Genomic DNA, 20,955 nt, shown 5'->3' on the forward strand with positions numbered 1-20,955 from the left:
AGCTAGAACATTTAAAATGACCTATTTACTTGCATTACCTTTCTGTGAGACCATGCCGATCCAGAAGTAGAGATACAACACCCGCCTTTCTTCCACTAAGCATTTATTTAGGTCTGCTAAGTTCCCCTGCATAGGTCTCCTGTATTGCTTATGCTGCTCTGGCATGGCTCCATTTTTACCTAGTGTTGGAAGGAATTCGGTGAAAAATGAATCCTCCTTTCCCTCAATTCTGTGAATTTGAAAGATTTACTTATCACAGGTCACTTTCACTGGAAGCTGTCAGTGTTGGGAGTGTTGGAAATCAACTGACAATGAGACAAAGTGAAATGTCTTAATTTGTTTTAAAGGAAAAATGTAAACTTGGTCTATTGGACTGAAATTTCCAGGAATAATGGAGGGGTATGGAAAAGAGGAAACCATTTGATGTTCCTACAGGGCAGTTTGATAATACACATCAGAAGCCTTAAATTGCTTATACCCTATAATCTAGAAATTTACCTTCTTGCACTCTGCTCCAAGTAAGTGAACAAAAACAAATGCCTGATTTTATGATTAAAAGTTAATGTTCAGGCAGCCCAAGTGGCTCAGTGGTTTAGCACCGCCCTCAGCCCAGGGCGTGATCCTGGGGACCCGGGATCGAGTCCCACGTCAGGCTCCCTGTGTGGAGCCTGCTTCTCCCTCTGCCTGTGTCTCTCATGAATAAATAAAAATATTTTTTAAAAAAGTCAATGTTCAACAGTAGGTTAAATACATTAGAACAAAGTAGTGGCTAAAAGTATAGATGTTCAAAAAGAAATATCTGATTGTTATGGTGTGTATGGACTGAACTGAAAAGAATGTAAATTTTTATGTGAGTAGAAGGACACTGGAAGAACACACACCCTGCTAACAGTGAGTATCTCTGGGTGGTGAAATAGGTGCGGTTCTGCAAATTCCTTAGGCATTTTCTTTGCGACGAACACACATTGTGCAAATGACACCTTATTGATGAAACATGAAACTATAGATTATGCAGGAATAGCCAACACTTACTTATCCAGTGCTTAACGATATATGGGCATTATGCCATTTTGCTCGCTATCATTTGATTTTTAAAAATCCGGCACCTCCTAGGCTTAATCGAGGACGCGGGCCAAAAAGACCCGCTTATTACTTCCCACCTGCAAGAGCTGCACAGGCAGGTAAACGGCATTTGCCACGACCAATAGAAGCGATGCCAAAGCCAACATTTTCGCATGGATCTGAGCAATAAATCCTGCGGAGTCGACAGCGGTGCTCAGAGGCCGGAGACCCGCGCGCAGGTAAGTACTTTGGCTAATTTGCCGGCCGTGGCCAGTGTCGTTAAGCCCGAGAAGCGATGCAGGCTCGGTTCCCGGGGGCGCCGCGCTCGCCGCCGCCCCTCGCGGCGAACTCCAGGTGCCCCACGTGGCTCCCACCCGGCGCCCCTCCGGCGGGCCTGCAGCGCCCCCTGGCCCGAGCCCAGCCCCAGGGCCAGCTCTGCAGCCGCGCCGCCCGCCGTGCGCTCCCCGCCGTGCGCTCCCCGCCGTGCGCTCCCCGCCGTGCGCTCCCCGCCGTGCGCTCCCCGCCGTGCGCTCCCCGCCGTGCGCTCCCCGCCGTGCGCTCCCCGCCGTGCGCTCCCCGCCGTGCGCTCCCCGCCGTGCGCTCCCCGCCGTGCGCTCCCCGCCGCGCTCGTCCGGGTGAGCCCGAGCCCCAGCCCCAGCCCCAGCCCCAGCCCCAGCCCGAGCCCCAGCCGTCCCCGCACCCCGGACCCCGCCAGGTGGCGCTCCCGGGTGGGGACGCGCGGCCCCCTGCGGCCCCGCGTGGACGCGGCGTTTGCGGGCTTTGTTCGGCTTTGTTGGCGCCGCACCTGAGCGCTCCCGGGGCCGCGGGCGTCCCGGGGCAGAGCGCACCTGGCGCGCACCTCCTCGCGCGGGGCTCCCGGCCGGCGGCCTCGGCTCGGACCGTGCGGGGGGGCCCAGGGGTCCGCGGCGCGGAGCACAGGTAAGGGGCAGGGCTCGGTGCTGCGGGTGGAGGACGGAGCCAGGTCCTAAACCCGACCTGCCTGGGACAGCGAGTCTCCTGACCGGGAGGCTGCGGGAGGGGACTCACCTTTCTAATAAATGCTTTGGGGACATGCGCCTCAGGGCGTGTGCTGCCGTTAAGGCGACTCCTGTGCGATTTTCTCAGCAGTGGAGTCCCTCCCCCGCCCCCCACAAGCGAAGCCTCTGCAAGAAGAGCCCTAGGAGGGCCGTCCAGAGGCTGGGGGATCTGTACTCCTGCTGATTCCGCATCACGGGGGATCCCCCGCCCCCCCTGCTTCCTGCATTCCTCCTCCTTGGGGCCTGGGCGCTTGGCCACCTGCTGGGAGAGTACACGGAGGGCCTCAGAATTGCACCTTTGAAACTTGCCAGGTGGCATTGATTTCATTGATTTAAAAAACTAATGGGTACCCAGGCAGAAAAGGGAGGAGGCACCTTCCTGCCCCTGTGGAATCTGTGGCTCTCCAGCCAAGAGGGGCCTTTCAGTGGGGACACCTGCAGTGTGTTTGGTGTCTTGGAACTGAATAATCGGAACCTGTATGACTTTCAAATTATGAGGTTCTCTAATTAAACAATTCCCCCCCCCACCTTTAAATGTTTTATAATTTCAGATGTAAAAATTCAAAGTCTGTCTGGCTTCCGTTGTGGCATTATAGTAAGAAATGTGCATTTGTTGAGGAAAGAGTCAGAAAAGAGTAGGAACAAGTCAGAAAAGTCAGAGAGGTACCACCGCAGTTGGCAAAGGCCATGTGAGTGAATTTGTTAAGTGCTGTTGGCTCTCAGCAGCCTACAGCCATTCTCTTCTTGTTGCTGATGGAGGCACAAGGCTGCATGGGCTGTTCTTCACCTAGGATATGGTCCTTAACTCTTCTTTTGTAGAAATCCAACCCAGAACTGTCTCTTGATGGTGTAAGAATTTTCCAGACAAGGTCCCCAGACAAACCCTAAGGAAGAGACAAGGGAATTCCTTCATCACACCTGTTTGAAAACCACCAGTGACATATTTTTCTTTAAATCTAGTTTTAGGCCTACCATCCAGAGCTTGGGGTAACTGCCCCCTTCCCCCCAGTAGGCTCTGGTCCCCTTCGAAGTGAATCATAGATGCCCATATTCTTACAGATGAGGAAACAGACCTAGAGAGGGCAAAAGACACCCCAGGAACCCAGACTCCTAGGTTTTTAATGAGCTGTGTAAATGGCACAGTCATTAATTGGCAAGTGATGACATTTGGGATAAACTGGTGTAAATAAAGAGCCTTTGTTACTAGTGCCCCCATCTTGTGTGTATCTTGCAGAGTATTTTCATTGTGCCCCCAATACCTGACAAGGTGCTGGGCACAGGGCAGATGCTTTATAGTTTTTGTTGAGGAAGTGAAATTCTTATATCGTTGGAAGGGTCAGGAACACTGTGAGATGTTTTAGAGCAGTTGTCCTCAAACTTTTGTGCTTCTGCACTACACAGATTCAGTTTAAGAGGAATTTTCATCAGGAGGAATGCAACAAAATTTTAAAATTTTATCCCAACTTTTAATTTTATCCTACAAGGAATTTATTTTTCCAAATAAAACAAACCCCTCCCATCATCCACAAGGCTCATGTAGGTCTCCCGGGGATGCTGCACGAGGGGGAGGGAGGCCTTTCCAGCCCCTGCTGCAGCATCACCCAAGGCCAGCTCCCTGGGACACCTGATTGCACTGGAGGTCCCTTTCTTTAGTTTACCCTTCATTTTGTAGACAGCTCCAGACCTCTTCCATCCTTACCCACAGGATTACCTGTGGCCCTGCCCTCGATGTGATTACTGTTTTGGATCCTTCATTTCCTTTCCTCATCCGAGTCCCTTCTCTTCTACTGGGTTTCCTTACTCTCCATTTAGGAAACTTTGGCCTCACCCAGGACACTTTTGCACTGTGGTCTCATATGATCCTGGCATCAACCTTTTTGGGTAAATAGGATGGATGTTGTCACCCCCACTATTGAGGGAAGGAAATTGAAAGACTGAGGTGAAGGAATTTACTGAGAGGCTCATGTCTGGGCTTTCCAACGCCCTATTGCTCTTTGCACTTCTGTTTACTGCATGCTTCTTGCACAGCCAGGCTGCCCATGTCAGAAGACCTGGGCTGGATTCCAGACCTGTGGTTCACCAGCTCTTCAACCTTGGGTCTCAACTTCTATGAGACCATTTTCTTATGTATAAAATTAGTAATGATCATGTCTGCTCTATGGGGTGATAGGTGTTAATCTATTAAATGTCATGACCATTCTTTAACATTGTACATGTAGAAAGGGTTTTATATTAAAGATTTTATTTTATTTATTTTTAAAGATTGTATTTATTTATGCATGAGAGACACACAGAGAGAGGCAGAGACACAGGCAGAGGGAGAACCAGGCTCCCTATGGGGAGCCTGATGCAGGACTGGATCCCAGGACCCGGGGATCATGCCCTGAACCGAAGGCAGTCAACTGCTGAGCCACTCAAGTGTCCCTAGAAAGTGTTTTACCATTAGGAGGGATGTTCACATCCTGTTTCACTGGATCGTTATACAACACGGCCTGAGTTCCAGAGTTTGTGAAACTGAGATTCACCCCAGTTGCTAGATGAATGACCCTGAGACCAGGGAAGCTGTTCCTTTTGCAGAGTCACCCAGGTAGTCAAAAGCAGAACTAGTCTGGAATTCTGTCTCTGGACTTATAGTCCTATGTGCATTCTCTTATACTCCTGCTTCCCAAAATCCAATGAATTTGGGTCTTGTACAGTTTAAATAGGGGGTTTTCAAATATCATCAGAGCAAACATCAGAATCCCTCTTGGCTACAAATGTCTCCCAGCAGGTGTGTCGAGAGTAGGGAGCCCTGAGATTCATGTCCGTCTGACCAGGGAATCCGTGCAGCACATCATTCATCCCTTGGTGCTGGCTTCTGGTTTTCCAACTGTTGGATTCTAATAATTTGTGATTCTTTTAGAAGGAGCATGACTTTTCCTGAGCAGCTTTCAATATGTTCCCTCTGCTCTATCATCCTAGAAACATGTGGTCCGAGTCCCTGGGCCTGAACCAAGAGTTTTGCCAAAAGGCCAAGGCAGCTGAGTATTATAGTGAAAGACAGCAGGGGCTTCCTAGCTTGATGCTTTTACCTCTGATTTTAAAGTCTGTCTGTTCAGGTGTTGCTTGTTCTTGTAAAGGGCTCAGATTTCCATCTAACTGATTGAGAGGAGGCTGCCAGAGGCTAATCTAATATTTTGGGGTTGGCATTGCATTTTGTAAGGAGGTGGAGGTGGTTTCCTTTTACGCCTCGAACTTATTTCATTTCCAATCATAGAGGAAAAGGCAGGCATTGTCCTGCAAAACTGCCTTCAACTCTTGCCAATCTGGCTCTTCTTTTTCAAAAGTAACCTTTTTTTTTTTTTTTGGCCTTTGTTTCTTCCTGTATTATGGCAAGTGTAATCCCTGTGTTTTGTGGAGCCCTGCAGCCAACCTCACTTACCTTCTGCCCTCAGTGCTGGGGGTTGCTGCATGGAACCAGAAGAGGGAGGGCAAGGGGGTGAAGAGCTGCTGGGCCCATGTGTGAGGGCCCCAGGAGCCAGGAATAATGTGGGATTAACAGGAGTAATATGACAAAAAGGAACAAATGAGGAGTGAGGTGTTTGCAATGGAAAAGGCTTGACAAGGCTTACTTGGGAACTAATGATCTGTTTCTGCCCTAGGTTGCAGATCACTCCTGACTACTGTGTACAAGAATGCAAGGAGTTCTGGAAACTTTTTCACATTGTGTGCTGAGTCTGGGAGTTGCTGGCAGATATTAGCTTGTGGAAAACTGCCAAAGGGCAGATTCAGGTGGCAGATTTTTAATTATGCTCCTGTTCCTTTACTTTAATCTCCCAGAATCAGGAAGGGGATGGGTTGAACAGATCACTGGGAGGCCAGAAGGGAGAATGATCCACTGATGAGCTGTGTAACCTGGGGCAAAACAACTTTCTGTGCCTCAGTTTTTTCATCTGTAATTTGGGGATAACACTCTTACTGGTTGGCTGCGAGGATTAATAGCAAAACTATGCAGCATTATGGACCCTGGTGTTAGACACATGGTATTTTTACTGCTCACTAGATGGTAGTAGCTCTTGGATTTTTACTATGAAATTCATCCTTAAAAAAAAGTTTTTAGATGCAAGGTTGTGTTTAGCATGTGGAATTAGTATTGCAAGCAGGTTTTGGTATGGGGGTAGACTGAATGTTTTTAGATGATGGGTGGGAACAGACAGCAAAGAGTGCTATTAATACTTCACCAGCACCAAAGTGGCATTCATTTCATTTATCTTGGCATAAAAAAAGAATGCAGTGAGTGTAGTGAGCACAAAGATTTGTCTGGAAGTAGGCGTGCTGGTGTGTAGTTTACCCAGCAAGCACACATCTCACCTACTGTGTGCCAGACAAGCGCAGGCGGCTGGGGCTCCAGCAGAGACCACAATTTAGTCCCTGAGGCTTTTGCCACCTGGCAGGCGAGATAAACATATAAGCAGGCAGTTTCAGGGTGGGCTGTGTGAGATGACGGGCCGGCTGTGCTGTGGGCACACGGGAGGGAGGTGGTGCTGAGGTCCCAGAGCCAGCACCATCTGGTCTACACACATATCAGGGGGCATTTGACTTCTTGCATTGATTTGCAGATTGCCAACATAAATTTTGTTTTAATGAGCAGACACTTAGAAGATTCCGAAAAAAAAAAGAAAAAAAGAAAAACATTCATCTAGGCATGCAGAGGCACATAAGAGCAAGACGGAGTTGCTTTGGTTTGTTTCATAGCAGAGGGAGGGGACGCCTTGTTTCCCGAGTGCCTTACTCTGCATTAGGAACCTTTGGTACTTCATGGCAGTCTGGGGAGGCTGCTAGAATCCTGATTTTATTTAAAAAAAAAAATCGATTGGCCTCAGAGTCCTGGATGTGCCCAGGGTCAGAGCTGTGGCCCCAGAAATCATCCTGAGCCTAAGGACTGGACAGCATTGCACTGTCCCTTGTCCCCAAGCCTGCCAGGAACTTGTCCTTCATCTGTTGTATGGAGTGAGAGGAAAGGAAAGGTGTTTTGGGGGAAAGGGAAGGTCTGCCTTGCTGGCATGTGCTGGGTGGGAAGCTAACAGGAACTGCGTCAGCCACACCGCCTATATCCTCTCTGTCCATCTTTACCTCTGTGAGAGCTCCTGACTCTCTTGCTTTTGTAATATTCACTCTCCACTGGCCACTTAGATTAGGGGAAGATGTGAGCCTCACAGTCATTTGAGGCACAAATACTCTCAGCTGGTTGGGACGTTTGATCTACTTTGTTTCAGAAATGTTTGCAATCCAAGAAGCTGAATAGAGTAGAGTAAGGTCTGACCATCATAGGTCCCCGATGGAGATATTTACAACCAGAGGCCACCTTAGCAGCATCCGGCCCAGCCTCCTTGTGTTGTAAACAAGGCATCCATGTCATCCCATGAGAAGTGGGGTTCCCGGACTCCGGGTGCAGCCCCTCCCTGGCCTAGTCACCTGCAGATGTGCCTGTTCTGCCTGAATGGAGTTCTGAGCGGGGGCTCAAGGTCCCAGAGCTGACCTCAGAGCCAGAAGTGGCATGGTCCAAGGCAAGCATGCTGGGTTAGGAGCTGGAGACCCGAGGTGTATGACTGTCGGGGACTGCCCCCACCACGTGCACACTGGCACTTGTGTGCCTCTGTGACCCTCCTGTCATCTCTCAGGTGTGTCCAGCTCATTGACTCTGAGCTTCCCCTTCCACACCTTATTATGACCTTCTCAGTCCCCAGAGCCTGCTTCCTGAGAGAAGGAACGCAGGCCTGAGGGGTCAGTGCTGTCCCTTGAAGCACTGCCCACCGTTTATTCAAATTTCCTGCAATTCCAAGTACATCTGGCAGTAGCACCTGATAGGAACACGAGCTGGGTCATTTTAAACTTTCTTGCAAGAGAATCTACATTTCTTGGGGAACTTTGATTTCCAAGGCAGCCCTTGCTCCCAGCCTGCTCAGAACCCTCTCAGTGAGGACTCACGTTCTGTTTTGTTGCTGTAGCTGGGAGACGTGTTCTCATGCCCCAGCAGAGACAGTGGAGTGTGTCTGACAGCAGGATTCATTTTAGTGCAGGGTACATTAAAGGCACTTTGGTGAGCTACTGAGGATGAACAGGAAACTCTTACCCTACATTTTGGATAAGTGACGTCAGCCAGTGGAGGTGTGGAAGTCCCAAGATACATCAATGAAAACTTGGCGCCCCAGCCTAGCCAGCCACATTCTTAGATTCAGGAGAGCGCTGTTTACTTAAGAGGTTACAGGGAGGGACACCTGGGTGACTTAGTGGTTGAGCATCTGCCTTCAGCTCAGGTCGTGATCCCGGGGTCCTAGGATCGAGTCCCACTTCCAGGCTCCCCTCAGGGAGACTGTTTCTCCCTCTGCCTGTGTCTCTGCCTCTCTGTGTCTCTCATGAATGAATAAATCTTCAAAAAAAAAAAAAGTTTACAGGGACTTTCTATATATATATATATATATATATATATATATATATATATATATATTTTATTTATGATAGAGAGAGAGAGAGAGAGAGGCAGAGGGAGAAGCAGGCTCCATGCACCGGGAGCCCAACGTGGGATTCGATCCCGGGTCTCCAGGATCGCACCCTGGGCCAAAGGCAGGCGCTAAACCGCTGCACCACCCAGGGATCCCTACAGGGACTTTCTGATTTGGCTACATCAGGTAGAAATGAGTTTCTCTGCCCCAGGCTGCCCCCTGAGTACTCCACCCCGTGACCCACCACCTCACCCTCCGCTGTCTTCTCTGGCACCTGGGGGGATGCTGCAGTGTTTCCCTTTCCATGTCTGTGCCTAGGATTTTTCTCTTTGGAATTGTCTCCTGAGTGAGTGTCAGCATTATGTGTTTAACAGAAAGAAACTTCAGTCAGACCTATCTATGGCCTTGCTCTTTCACATCTTTTTTTAAAAAAAACAGGTTTAATGTGGAGGGTGAGACATTGAATGTATTAGATCCCAATAGGCAAATAATAATAATAATAATAATAATAATAATAATAATAATAATTTCTAGAACCTATTGTTCAGGTAGTTTCAGATTTTTCCCTGCTAAATTGTATTGGGGAAAAAAGTCTAAATTTCATTCTTTGTGATCCTTTCAGTTCTTATACTACTTGCTAGTATACTTGCTAACGTGTAAGAGCATCTGAATTGTACATCATATCTTTGTGGTCAAAAAGATAATGAATGATCCATTTCACAGCTAAAATTAGAAGTATATCTCATGTATGTGCTCTTACAGAATCAAAGTTATTGTCTATAGTTCTTATTAAAAGCTCTTACTTTCCACCCCTATCTCCTTCAAAAATTGTTATCAGGCTCCATGGAACTGAATGCTACCTATACTGTAAGCGTTATTAGGAAATAATAATAATATAAAAAACCCTCTTTTGTTGGCTTCCTTAGCCACACTGCTTTTTATAAATAACTTAGAAAGTGTAGGCTTCATCACCTTGCTAGAACGTTTCAGAAAATGAGGACATTGGGAATCAAATCTTCAATCTCTCTAACTCCTCATAAAAAACAGAGGCATTGAGAGGGAGAGACTTAAGGTCATGTGGCTGGTCAGGGCCTGGCTGAGGACTGAACCTTGGGCAGAGCATAGCTTCCTGGAGTCTATGAAGGACCTGCAGGGGTTGTGTGTGTGTGTGTGGAGGGGCGGGGAGCCGTTAGGTGTCTAGGGAAGATGTTAGACTGTCCTTTGAAAGCAAAATCATTGGAGTAAAGTCTCCCATGACTTTTAGGGAGTTTGGGTCCTTTCCTGGCTAATATAGTTCTTGTGGCAAGGAGGAGCCTCTAAGGTCATCTTTGCGCCCTGGGAAAGGCTGAGTAGCTGTCCTTTTATTTTGGGGTGACTTGGGGTGAACAGAGCTAATTGCTGATGCTTTTTTCCTGCCCTGTAGTTGTACCAACATGCCCTCTGTCCCATGGCTGGAAGTTCTCTTCATTTTCCTGTTTTCTGGAGGTAAGTTTTTTTGGTCAGGGGTAAGGTGTTGTGGCGTTTGGTTTGCTTTACATTCTGTTGATTTTAACTTCTAGAGGTCTCTCAGATACATCTGCAACTCCCTACTCCATGGCCACCTGCTAGTGTGAGCCCCATTGTCTCATGATTGGATCACTGCAGTAGTCTCCTGATTGATCTCCCTACATCCACCTGGTTTCACTCCAGCCCATTGTCCACAGAACAGTCCTTTCAAAATGCAAATCTGGGGTGCTTCAGGATGGCTCAGTTGATTAGACATCTGACTCTTGATTTTGGCTCCAGTTATCTCAGGGTCATAAGATCAAGCCCCATGTTGGACTCTGCACTCCAGAGTCTGCTGGAGATACTCTCCCTCTGCCGCCCCCGCCCCCTCTCACTCTTTCTCTAAAATAAAAAATCTTTTAAAAAAACAAAAATGAAAAAAACCAAAAGGCAAATCTGATCATACCAGGACCCCTCTCCACTCCTAGTAGCCCTTGCCTAATTTTTTTTTTTTTTTTTTTTAGTTTGTTTGAGAGTCACAGAGAGAGCAGGAGCAGGGAGGCTCAGAGGGAAAGGAGAAGCAGGCTTGCTGCTGATCAGGGATCCTGATGTGGGCTTGATTCCAAGACTCCAGGATCATGACCTGAGCTGAAGGCAGATGCTTAACCGACTGAGCCGCCCAGGCTCCCCTTGCTTAAAATTTTTAAATGATATCTACTGCTCTTAAGAGACCTTGCTTGATCTGACCCCATACCACCTCTAGTGCCCTCTGGTACCCTCTCCCTCTGCACCACAGCCCACATTCCTCCTAATCCTGCCCAGCTGCCATGCTCCATTCCTGCCTAGGGGTTTTCAGTAGGTGACCCCTCTGCCTGGATCACCCCCTCACCCAAAACTGCCATCTGGTAAACTACTTCAGCACCCAGTACAGCTCCTCCAGGTTCCCCAGGTCAGGTCAGTTCCCTTAATACCTATAGCCCCAAGCACCTCTGCTGTGTAACACTTAACACAGATAGGAGTTTACTCCTGTGTGAATTTTTTAAAACTTAGTATCCATCTTCTGTACCAGATATAAGCTCCATGAGAAAGAGATTTTGCATATTGTTTATGTGCTGCTATATAATCTTGGCACCTAGCATTGGGCCTGTGCATAGAAGTGCTCCAGAAGTGGATTAATGAATGAATAATGGAGTAGATCAACTTTGTCTTTACTCCCCTCCCAAGTTCTAGCCTTGTTAAAATGAGGTGGTAGAAAGGAATCAGAATGTCTCGCAGGTTGTCCTACAAGTAAGAACAAGTGGACAGCCTGTCTGGCCATCTGAGTCTGGCTCAGGATTCTCTTGTGATCTGTGAGACTCTCTGCTATGTTGAATCTGTCAACACCTGCCTGTTCCCTGGAGTCTGGGGACATGAGAGAGGCTGAGAAGGTGGGTGGTTGTTCAACCCACCCAACCCCCTCTCTAAGCCATGTGGATAGATGGAATAATATAGTAGCTTCTGGGTTAGGGGCCTGGGGCAATGAGATATGTTTGGGGACAGGCCCTGAATGAGGTCCTTGAGGCTCAGGCACAGTCCAGGTTCCGCTGAAGTTCATTGCAGAACTTTACCTCCTGTAGCCCTATCCAGTTTACAGAGCACTTGATATGACCATCCCTGGGCTGTACAGATGAGGTGGAGGTGGCCCAGTGATGCCTGTGACTTGCTCAGAGTCACACAGCTATTGGTAGCAGAGCTGGGACAAACACCTGTCTCGACTTCTGAGCTGGCCTCACCACTCTGGGTTCCTCTGTGGGGAGGAGAAGGTGTAGGAATCATCTGACTCGGCCTCTGCTCTCTTACCTGTAAAGTGAAAGGGTTTGACCAGACTAGTGATTCTCAGTCCTACCCACTCCTTAGCGCCCACCCCTCCCTGCAGGAGATTAAAGTTCTGGCGCCCAGGTAGATGGCCTCCAGAGGCTGAGCTGCTTTGGTTAGAAGAGGAAGCAAGAGTCACCCAGTCATCAGCCCCCCATTCCAGGGGCAAGCTCTGCAGAGTCCTGAGGTAACTTCACAGGAGAGCAGTGGGGACGTCACCCAAGGCACAAGTAGGGCTCATCTGAAGCCTAGCACCTGCCGTAACAGCTGAGCACACAGCACAGCACACATTAGCTGGGTAACCTCTTCAGTGAGTGGTCTCTGGTCTCAGAGCTCTTCTTCCTTCCTCTCAGGGGGGAGGCTGCTGGCTGGTTTTCAGCTGGGAAATTTGCTGATAAGACTTTTAAAAAGGAACAGTGTTTTTCTGTTCTTTGGAGGGTCTTGGAGGTTCCTTGGCTCCTGGAAACTTTGCAGTAATTCGTGGACTTCTTTGGGAAGCCTTAGTGTGCTTGCTTTGCATGGAGAGCTGGGCTAGGCTTTGCAGAGGATGGATGGAAGTGTTCCTGCCCTTGGGCACTTCTAGGGCACCTGGGCCTATACAGGAGGGGGCCCGAGGGGGCTGGTGGGTGGCTCAAGTCAGCAAGATCTTACTGCTCTCTGAGTGCAATGAAGCAGCGCTTCTGTTTTCTGGAAGACCAATTTGCTGAATTATTGAATGAATTTTCTGGTTTTGAAGTGTTGCCCAGCCTCTGTCCCAACATCTGCCATTTTTTAATGCAGATGGGATAATTTTTTTCTCCCTGCAATTCAGTCTACTGTCTTTATGTGTAGTTTGTCTTGTTTCTGCCTCTGGTGGCAAAACCGCAGTAGCCAACTCTCCCAGACCTCATGAAAGATATTGGTCTGACAGCTCTTGTCTGTGGGGCTAATTACTGGTTCAGCATTCTGGCCAAGAACCATCCTCTGTGAGTCAAGGTTGAGGCAGGGGCATCAGATGAGCAAAAACCATCCGCTTGAAGGTGAGGTGGGGAGAACTGGGAACTACTTTAAGTTTGCCCCAGGGAGTGGTGAATGGAGAGGAGCCAGAAAAGATAGGGCTGGGGCCAGCCCTGAGGGTGGCTGATGCAGGGAGGAGTACTGCAGAGCAAGAGGCATCCCCATCCCAGACCTTGGCTTTTTCTTGGTTTCTCCCTCCTTATAACTTCCCTGGCAGGCAGTCATAAATCCCCTTGGGCCCAATAGTGCCTGCTTGGTGCGTTTCCCCACCGCCAGTCCCCTCTCCCCCTGGCCCTAACAGTTTCCCATGCTCATATTCCTTCATCTGCCCCTGCCAGGCCTGCTCCCCTGCTCTGCCCCCTTCACTTTTCCTCAGTGCTTACCCACCACACATTGGCATTTAGAAAGCAGCTGCACGCGGACTTCTACTACTAGGCCTCAAACATGTGTACTTGGCTTTTCAAAATAGCCCTCAAGGTGACACTCTCATGGCCTTCAGGACTTCCATCATGATTGGCTCACTTTCAGCAATCCTGGGGCTTCCTTGGCATGTCACCCCAGCTCCCAGACTTTATTTTTTAAATATACCATCATTATAATTTTACTGGACATCAGTCATATAAAAGAATGAAAGACACGTTCATGAACTTCCTACCCCAAAACTTCTTAGCCTTGTTCATATTAATTGCACTGAACACATTTATCAACATTTATGCGTAGCCCTGTCTCTCTGGATATTTGTTATCTCCAGCATTCCTCCATCACAAGTAACCCTGAGAGGAGAGTCCTGATATACCTTTCCCCTTCTCTATGATTGGTTTTCCTTTGAATCCCTTTCCAGGTGTGATACTACAGGGGCACAGGCTGTAAGAAGCTTGATGACTCTTAATTCGTTCGGCCAGACTGTTTTCTAAAAGGGTTGCACCAGTTTTCAGTGCCACCACTGGGAAAGCTTTTCCTGATTTGATCTTTCCCCAATTACATTTGAATTTAGAAGACGATCATTTAAATTTCACCGTTACAAGGGTATCTCATTGTTTGGGTTCAGATATTTTCTCCTGTGCTTGTCTATGAACTGTATGTTTATATCCAAGGTTAATTATTATGACAATGTGCTGTCTGCCAGAGGGGCACCTGATTATTATGCCTAGCCAGGGGCAAAACTCATCAGAATCACAGGCTCTCTGTATTCCCCTCTATGTATATTCTGAATTTTTGCTTCAAAATACCCAACTTTAAATACAAAGGTACCTGATAGAAGTGAAGTAATTGGAGTGTTTTCTTTATGCTATCTATCTGGTAATTTTTGAGGGACAACATCATTAAATTCCTCCACATTCCAGTTTTCTCTTTTACTACCTGTTGGTTCTGGTCACATGATGCGGACTAAGACTTTGTCATGATTGCTTCTGGTGTTTTCTCTCGTAGTACGCCCATCTCATCCTCTTCAGGAAGTCCACGTAAGCAGGGAGACCATTGGGAAGATTTCAGCTGCCAGCAAAAGTAAGGCCATGTGTTATTCAACTGCCTAGACTCCCATGTTCACCTCTGCATGATAGACCCAAAGGAAACCATGTTATTCCAGAATGTTCTTGCCCCATTCCTATCTTCATTTCACACTGTGGCAGAGTCATTTTCCCCAAACAGGCCTGACCCAGGTCTCCATCCTGGATGAAAACCTTTGGTAAATCCTTGTTCCTAAATTTCTCGGTCTTGCTTGGGAGTCCTCTGCTATGTGACCACCATCCCCCCAACCAGCCTCATCTCCCACCATGTTTCTTCCTCTTCCACCCTTTTCAGCATCTACCCCGTGTGCTCAAGCCACACTAACCTGTTCCCAGAGACCCTGTATGTCCTTTCCTTGTCTCTCTGGTGAAATCTTCCTCAGTCGCTGCCTTTTGGGTGGTGCCTTCTTGCTGGTGCTACTCTGACTTCCACTCTCCATCAGGTGAGGTGATGGTTGTGGATTCTGGAGCTGGACAGCCTGAGTTTGCTTCCCAGTTCCATCACTTACTGGTACTTTGGCCTTAGGGAGGTTACTGAATTGCCCTGTGTCCTTTCCTCATCTGTCCACCGGGAATAAAAACCATACATCTATTTAGAAGAGGGGTGGGGAGCTAGGGAGCTGATAGCTTAAGGGTATAGGGTTTCTTTTTGAGGTGATGGACAATGTTCTAAATCCTGTGTCAAGGATGGAATGTATCTGTAAATGTACTAAAAGTCTCTGAATTATATATTTTATTTTATTATTTTTTAATTGTTTATCTCTTGAGAGAGAATACATGCACAAATTGGGAAGGGGCAGAAGGAGAGAGAAAAATCCCAAGCAGGCTCCACACTCAGCATGGAGCCCAGCACGGGGCTCGATTTCACAACCCTGTGATCATGACTGGAGCTGAAATAAAGATGTTTAACCAACTAAGCCACCCAGGTGCCCCCTGTATTATATACTTTAAATAGATGGATTTTATTGTATGTGAATAGTATCTCAATAAACCTGTTAAAAATTTTTTTAAAATAGCCATTTACTTAGTGTGGTTATAAGAGTTAAATGAGAATATATAAAGTACTAGAGGCAGTGCATGGCATGTTGGGAAGACACTGTCAATGCTGTCCTCACTTGAACTCTGGGGTAATGCCACCTTCTGTACCAGGGTATCTGGCTGTATCCTGGACTCAATTGTGGCCCCCAAGGGCTGGGACCAAGGCTCTTCAGTATCCCTCACTGGTCCAGAAGCCCCTCCTCTCATCTGGCTCAATTAGTATTGTTGAATTAGACTCTTCTAAGTATTACAAAGACTTCCACACAAGCATTGTGTGAATTGTGCTTTTTTGGGGGGGGGGGCAGGGGGCAGGGATGGGGGGAAGCGCACTTCCTGCCGCAGAGGAGGGCAGCCTCTGGCTGGGGCCTTCTCCTGTGTTAGTTTTGCCCATGCGCCCCAAGGAGCAGCAGCCTGATCCACCCCAAGGTTGTTTCTGCCTCCACGCTGCTTCAGGAGGGAGACCCTCCTGGGACCAGGGGGCAGGGAAGCCGGTTGTCCCCCGCTGTATTCTTCTCTTTCCTAGTGATGCAGTGCTCAGCTGCAGTGGACGTCCTGTTTCTGATAGACGGCTCGCACAGTGTCGGCAAGGGGAGCTTTGAAAGGTCTAAGCACTTTGCCATCATGGTCTGTGACGCCCTGGACATCAACCCTGAGAGGGTGAGTGCAAGTCTTGTCATCTTTGTATTAAGGCATTGTTGGTTGCAAGTGACAGAAATCCAGTTCTAAGCAGAAGAGGACATTTACGGGGTGCCTGTGCTGCTCGGTGGGTTGGGCATCCAACTCTTGATTTCCACCTGGGTCGTGGTCTCAGGGTCTAGGATCAAGCCCCACCTGGGAAGCTGGGAATTCTTCCTCTCCCTCTGCCCCTTCCCCGGCTCACACATGACCCCACTCTCTCTCTGTCTCTGAAATAATTAATTAATTAATTAATTAATTAATTAATTGAAGAGGACAGTCACTGGCTTGTGGAATGGGAAGACCAGGGGATGGGTCTCAGTTCCAAGGAGCCAAGGACTTATTCCATCTCTTTTTCTCCTCAATTTTGTATTCCTTGATTGGCTTCTTTCCCAAGCAGGCTTTCCTTACATAGCACATTTGCCCTGCACTACCCTGCAAGCTAATGATCCCAGTAAAAAGAAAGTGGATTTCTTTCCCTGCCCAGGTGGTGGAAGGTTCCAGGGAGGGCTCTCACTGGGCAGGCGTAGGTCACATGACAACCCCTTGCAGTCAGAAGGGAAAGGTTATCTGGCCACCTGTGAGTCATGGGCTGAGCCACCTTCTGGGCTCCCCACTAGAAAGACAGGTGTTTGTCAAACTGTCAGAAACAGAAAGCATAGAGACAAAAACTACCTCAGAAGAGGAGAGTCTCAATGTGAAGTGCAGCTCCTACCCTGTACGTTCACTTGAGAGGAACTACCCGTCCCTGAGTGAATCCAGCTAGTTTTTTCATTTCTTATTCTTCCTGGCTCTGGACAGCTGCTCTTACATAGCTGCAGAATGTGCTGGGCATGGTCCTTGTTGCTGAAAGGGGTAGCTTGGGACAAGCCAATAAAAAAATTGGGCAACAAACACAGTTTCTAGACATTGAAACACAAACGGCCTTTAGATATCTGAAAAGATGGCCATCCTCCCTCACTGTAACAGCAGATTTCCCACCAAAATACCATTTTCACTTCCTGGGTTAGCAAAGCACTGGTTTGTGACACACCCCGTTGGCAGATGTGTAGAAAAGCAGGTACGCACTGATGGTGGGGGTGTATGTAACCTGGTGCAACCTCTAGGAAGGGACTCGAACAGTATCTGTCGGAATTAGAAAGGCCTGGATGCTGTGACTTAGGAATTCTACCCCAAGGAATCTATTCTGCAGATACTCCGATAGATGCAAAATAACACACACAGAGTTGTCCCTTGCAGTGTTGTTTACCATCGTAAAAGATTCCAGGTTATCCAAACACCCATTCATAGGGAGAGGTGATTTCGTTATGGTGCACTCATAAGGGAAACACTGGGCAGCTGGATGAAGTGGATGGGGAAGCTCTCTTAGATGGAAAGGCACCAACCCAGATGAGAATTAAAAAGTAAGGTGCAAGTGGTATGTGTAATGTTTTACTTTTTTATGAAAAAGAAAGGTAAATAGAATCTTTTTGTACTTGGAGAAGTAAAGAGGTTAAGAGTATGGGCACCTGGGTGGCTCAGTGGTTGAGCATCAGCCTTTGACTCAGGGCGTGATCCCAGGGTCCTGGGACCAAGTCCTGCAACAAGTTCCCTGAGGGGACCCTGCTTCTCCCTCTGCCTATGTCTCTCCCTCTATCTCTGTGTCTCTCATGAAGAAATAAATAAGATCTTAAAAAAAAAAAAAAAAAAAGGCTAAGACCAGTGGTTTGCTGTTTATAGGGAGGGTGGGAACTGAATGAACAGTGGGATGCAAATCCAGGGGGGAGATTCATCCATTTTATATATTTTTATACTTGATGGATTTTGAACCATGTGAACCTACTCAAAAATCAAAATTTAAGAAGGGCATTTTGGTCTGAAAAGCCATATTTAAACTTGAATTAAAGCCTGCTTGTGAAGAGGTTGCAAAAGGAAGTGGTTTTCCAAGATGACATTCCTGGGTTAATCCCAGAAAAACCTCTAGGATTTAAGAGCAAGAGTGGCTTTAAATGAAAGCCAGTTTTCTCCAGAATGGCAGGTAATTTGGGGAGAGTGAGCACATTGTTTTGGACCACAGGCAGTCTGGAATGGCCATCTGAAGACACCATAGCAGATTCCATTCCATCTAGGCATGAGCAGCCCAGAAGTTCCAATCATGAAGCCAGCCCATCGCAGGTCCCTAAAGGGCCAGGGCCAAGGACTGCTGAGATCCACCTTCTGCACAGGGTCCTGCTTTTATTTTTTTATTTTTATTTTTTAAGATTTAATTTATTTACTCATGGGAGACGTGGAGAGAGGCAGACATAGGCAGAGGAAGAAGCAGGCTCTTTGGAGGAAGCCTGATGTGTAGTACTTGATCCCAGGACCCCGGGATCATGCCCTGAGCCAAAGGCAGACGTTCAGCCACTGAGCCACCCAGATATCCCAGGGTCCTGCTTTTAAAAGGAAATGATTCCCCCAGAAAGTTTCATCAGTTATTTGTGGAGGAGGGCCCTTAAAATCAAACATCTTGTTGATGTTGGCACTGATGTCGTGTGTCCTTGAAATGTGTGGCCTAGAGGCCCAGGAAGATGGTAGGTTGAGAGATAAGAGCTGTATGGATTATTGGTGAAATACTTCACAGATAAAGAAACAGGCTCAGAGAGGCTAAGTAAGTGCCTGGGGTCACACAGTAATCATAGGGAACAGTAAAGAGTAGAAGAACGGGGGCTCTTAGAGCTCAGGACTTGCTCCAGTAGGTCATTTGTCCCTCCCAGTGAGTAGCCCCTGGGTCACGATGAGGTGACATTCAGAATTCACACCCTATCACATGGCAAATGGTGGCATTGTGTGTGTGTGTGTGTGTGTGTGTGTGTGTGTGTGTGTATAAGGGGTGGGTGATTACCAAAGGGTAAGAAAACCACCACAAAAAACTTCATGGCTGGCACTATTGGTTTGTGCCAACCATTGCTGGTGTAGTTGTGTCAACCACATGTCCCCAAAGTTCAGGGAATTAAAACTCAGTGTTGCCAGACTACATCTAAAATGTGCCATTATATTCTAGAGGCTGAGTTTTAGGTTAGATACTGGCAAACCAGACGGTACCCACCACCAGCAGCCAGGACAGTGAGAGCCATGGACACCTCCATACGTGAGGGCAGCTGATGATTGTGTTCAGGTGAAAGGGGGTGCAGAGTGGCTCTATTTCATTCAGGTAGGATCTGGGTGTTCAGAGAGTTACATTTGAACTTGACCTGAGACAAACTTTCTCACAGCAAGACTCACCGAGCAAAGGCGTTGGGGGCTCTGTTTGAGTGAGCAAGTGAGCATCCGGACCTCGAGCCGCTCAGACTTGCTGGAACGCTAACAAAGGGTGTCTGCGGGGATCCCTGGGTGGCGCAGCGGATTGGTGCCTGCCTTTGGCCCAGGGCACGATCCTGGAGTCCCGGGATCAAGTCCCACGTCGGGCTCCTGGTGCATGGAGCCTGCTTCTCCCTCTGCCTGTCTCTGCCTCTCTCTCTCTCTCTCTCTCTCTCTCTCTGTGTGACTATCATAAATAAATAAAAAATAAAACCAAACAAACAAACAAAAGGGTGTTTGCATGAGAGCTGTTTCAGATGGTTCCATCCGATTTGTGCTTCAGGGTTTATGCTTTTGCTGCTGCATTTCTGTGACTACTTCTACCCCCATGTGCCAGGGATTTGATTTGCACCTTATTTTGCTTTCTAAAACTTTAGTTTTCCAGTTGCTGTAAATTAAGGCTTGTTATGAATGCTCTGTTGTTGAGGTGGATTGGAGGTGTTTGAGGTCTTCCTCCCAACAATTAAAAGCTGAGAAGTTTGCTTCCTGGCTCTAATACAGGGTTGCAGCAGAGCAATTACAGTGCGGTAAGAAATCTGGGCAGGCTCGCTCCTGAGCATACAGTAAACCAAAGATAAAAGGCAACTATTTTGCTCCCAAACCACTAATTAAATTAAGTGCCTTAACCACTGACTCAAGCTATTTCCATCTTGTTTTGAAGTTGTATCCTTCCTGTTTAATTCAAGTAAATACACCCAGCTGCTGGTCTCAAGGGAGTTGTTTTTTTTAACTAAGTAATCCATTACATGGTTCAACTAAAACACATTCAATGCCTAGTGTTGCTCCTACACGTGTTTTTCCATCTACCCTGTTTCCCTACCTGCTTTTTTTTTTTTTTTTTTGAAAAAAGATTCAATTATTTCTTTGAGAGAGAGAGAAAGAGAGAGAGTGCATGAGTGGTGAGGAGGGGCAGAGAGAGAGAGAGAGCATCTCAAGTAGATTCCATGGTAAGCACAGAGCCTGACTCTGGGTTCAATTGCACGACCCTGAGATCACGACCTGATCTGAAACCAAGAGTTAGACATGTAACCGACTGCACCACTCAGGCACCCTATCCCTATTTGCCTTCCTGAGCATTCTTGGGCAACTGCTACACACAAACACAAGAAGTATGAAGTATATCATGCTATATGCACTGTTCTGTCCCTCACCTTTTTCTCTTCACATTATCTTGGAAGTCTTTCCATATCTATGTATATAGGTAACATATGCATTAATATAGATCTGTATCATTTTTTACAGCTTATTAACATTTTATCTTAAGGATTTACTGAGGTTTAATTAACCAATCCCCTATTGATGGACATTTGATATTACAAATGTACTGCGAGCTTGTAAACCCATTATCTCATACATATGGAAGTATATCTGTAGGAAAAATTCCCAGCAGCCCTATGCGATTGTAACTATCAATAAATATTGAAAAATTGCTCTCCATGGATAGTGACATTTAGGTTTTTACCAGCAATGTTTGAGAACTTGCTAGTTGCCCCTGCAAACATT

At 47.4% G+C, this 20,955-nt stretch overlaps 1 protein-coding gene across 8 annotated transcripts in view; it reads left to right on the top strand.

The window, feature by feature from the left end:
- Positions 1-1,263: 1,263 nt before the first annotated feature.
- Positions 1,264-20,955, top strand: part of VWA2 (von Willebrand factor A domain containing 2) — a 47,973-nt gene continuing 28,281 nt past the window's right edge. Inside the window, exons 1-5 of one of the 8 annotated variants that reach the window (XM_072740130.1) lie at positions 1,264-1,301; positions 5,741-5,870; positions 10,005-10,066; positions 14,345-14,419; positions 15,983-16,116. In XM_072740130.1, coding sequence (XP_072596231.1) covers positions 10,015-10,066; positions 14,345-14,419; positions 15,983-16,116 — 261 coding nt within the window. In that variant the 5' untranslated portion in view covers positions 1,264-1,301; positions 5,741-5,870; positions 10,005-10,014. The other 7 variants (XM_072740131.1, XM_072740133.1, XM_072740132.1 and 4 more) reach the window with 7 other exon arrangements.

The sequence above is a fragment of the Vulpes vulpes genome, chromosome 15 (genome assembly GCF_048418805.1).
Source record: "Vulpes vulpes isolate BD-2025 chromosome 15, VulVul3, whole genome shotgun sequence".
Taxonomy (NCBI): Eukaryota; Metazoa; Chordata; class Mammalia; order Carnivora; family Canidae; genus Vulpes; species Vulpes vulpes.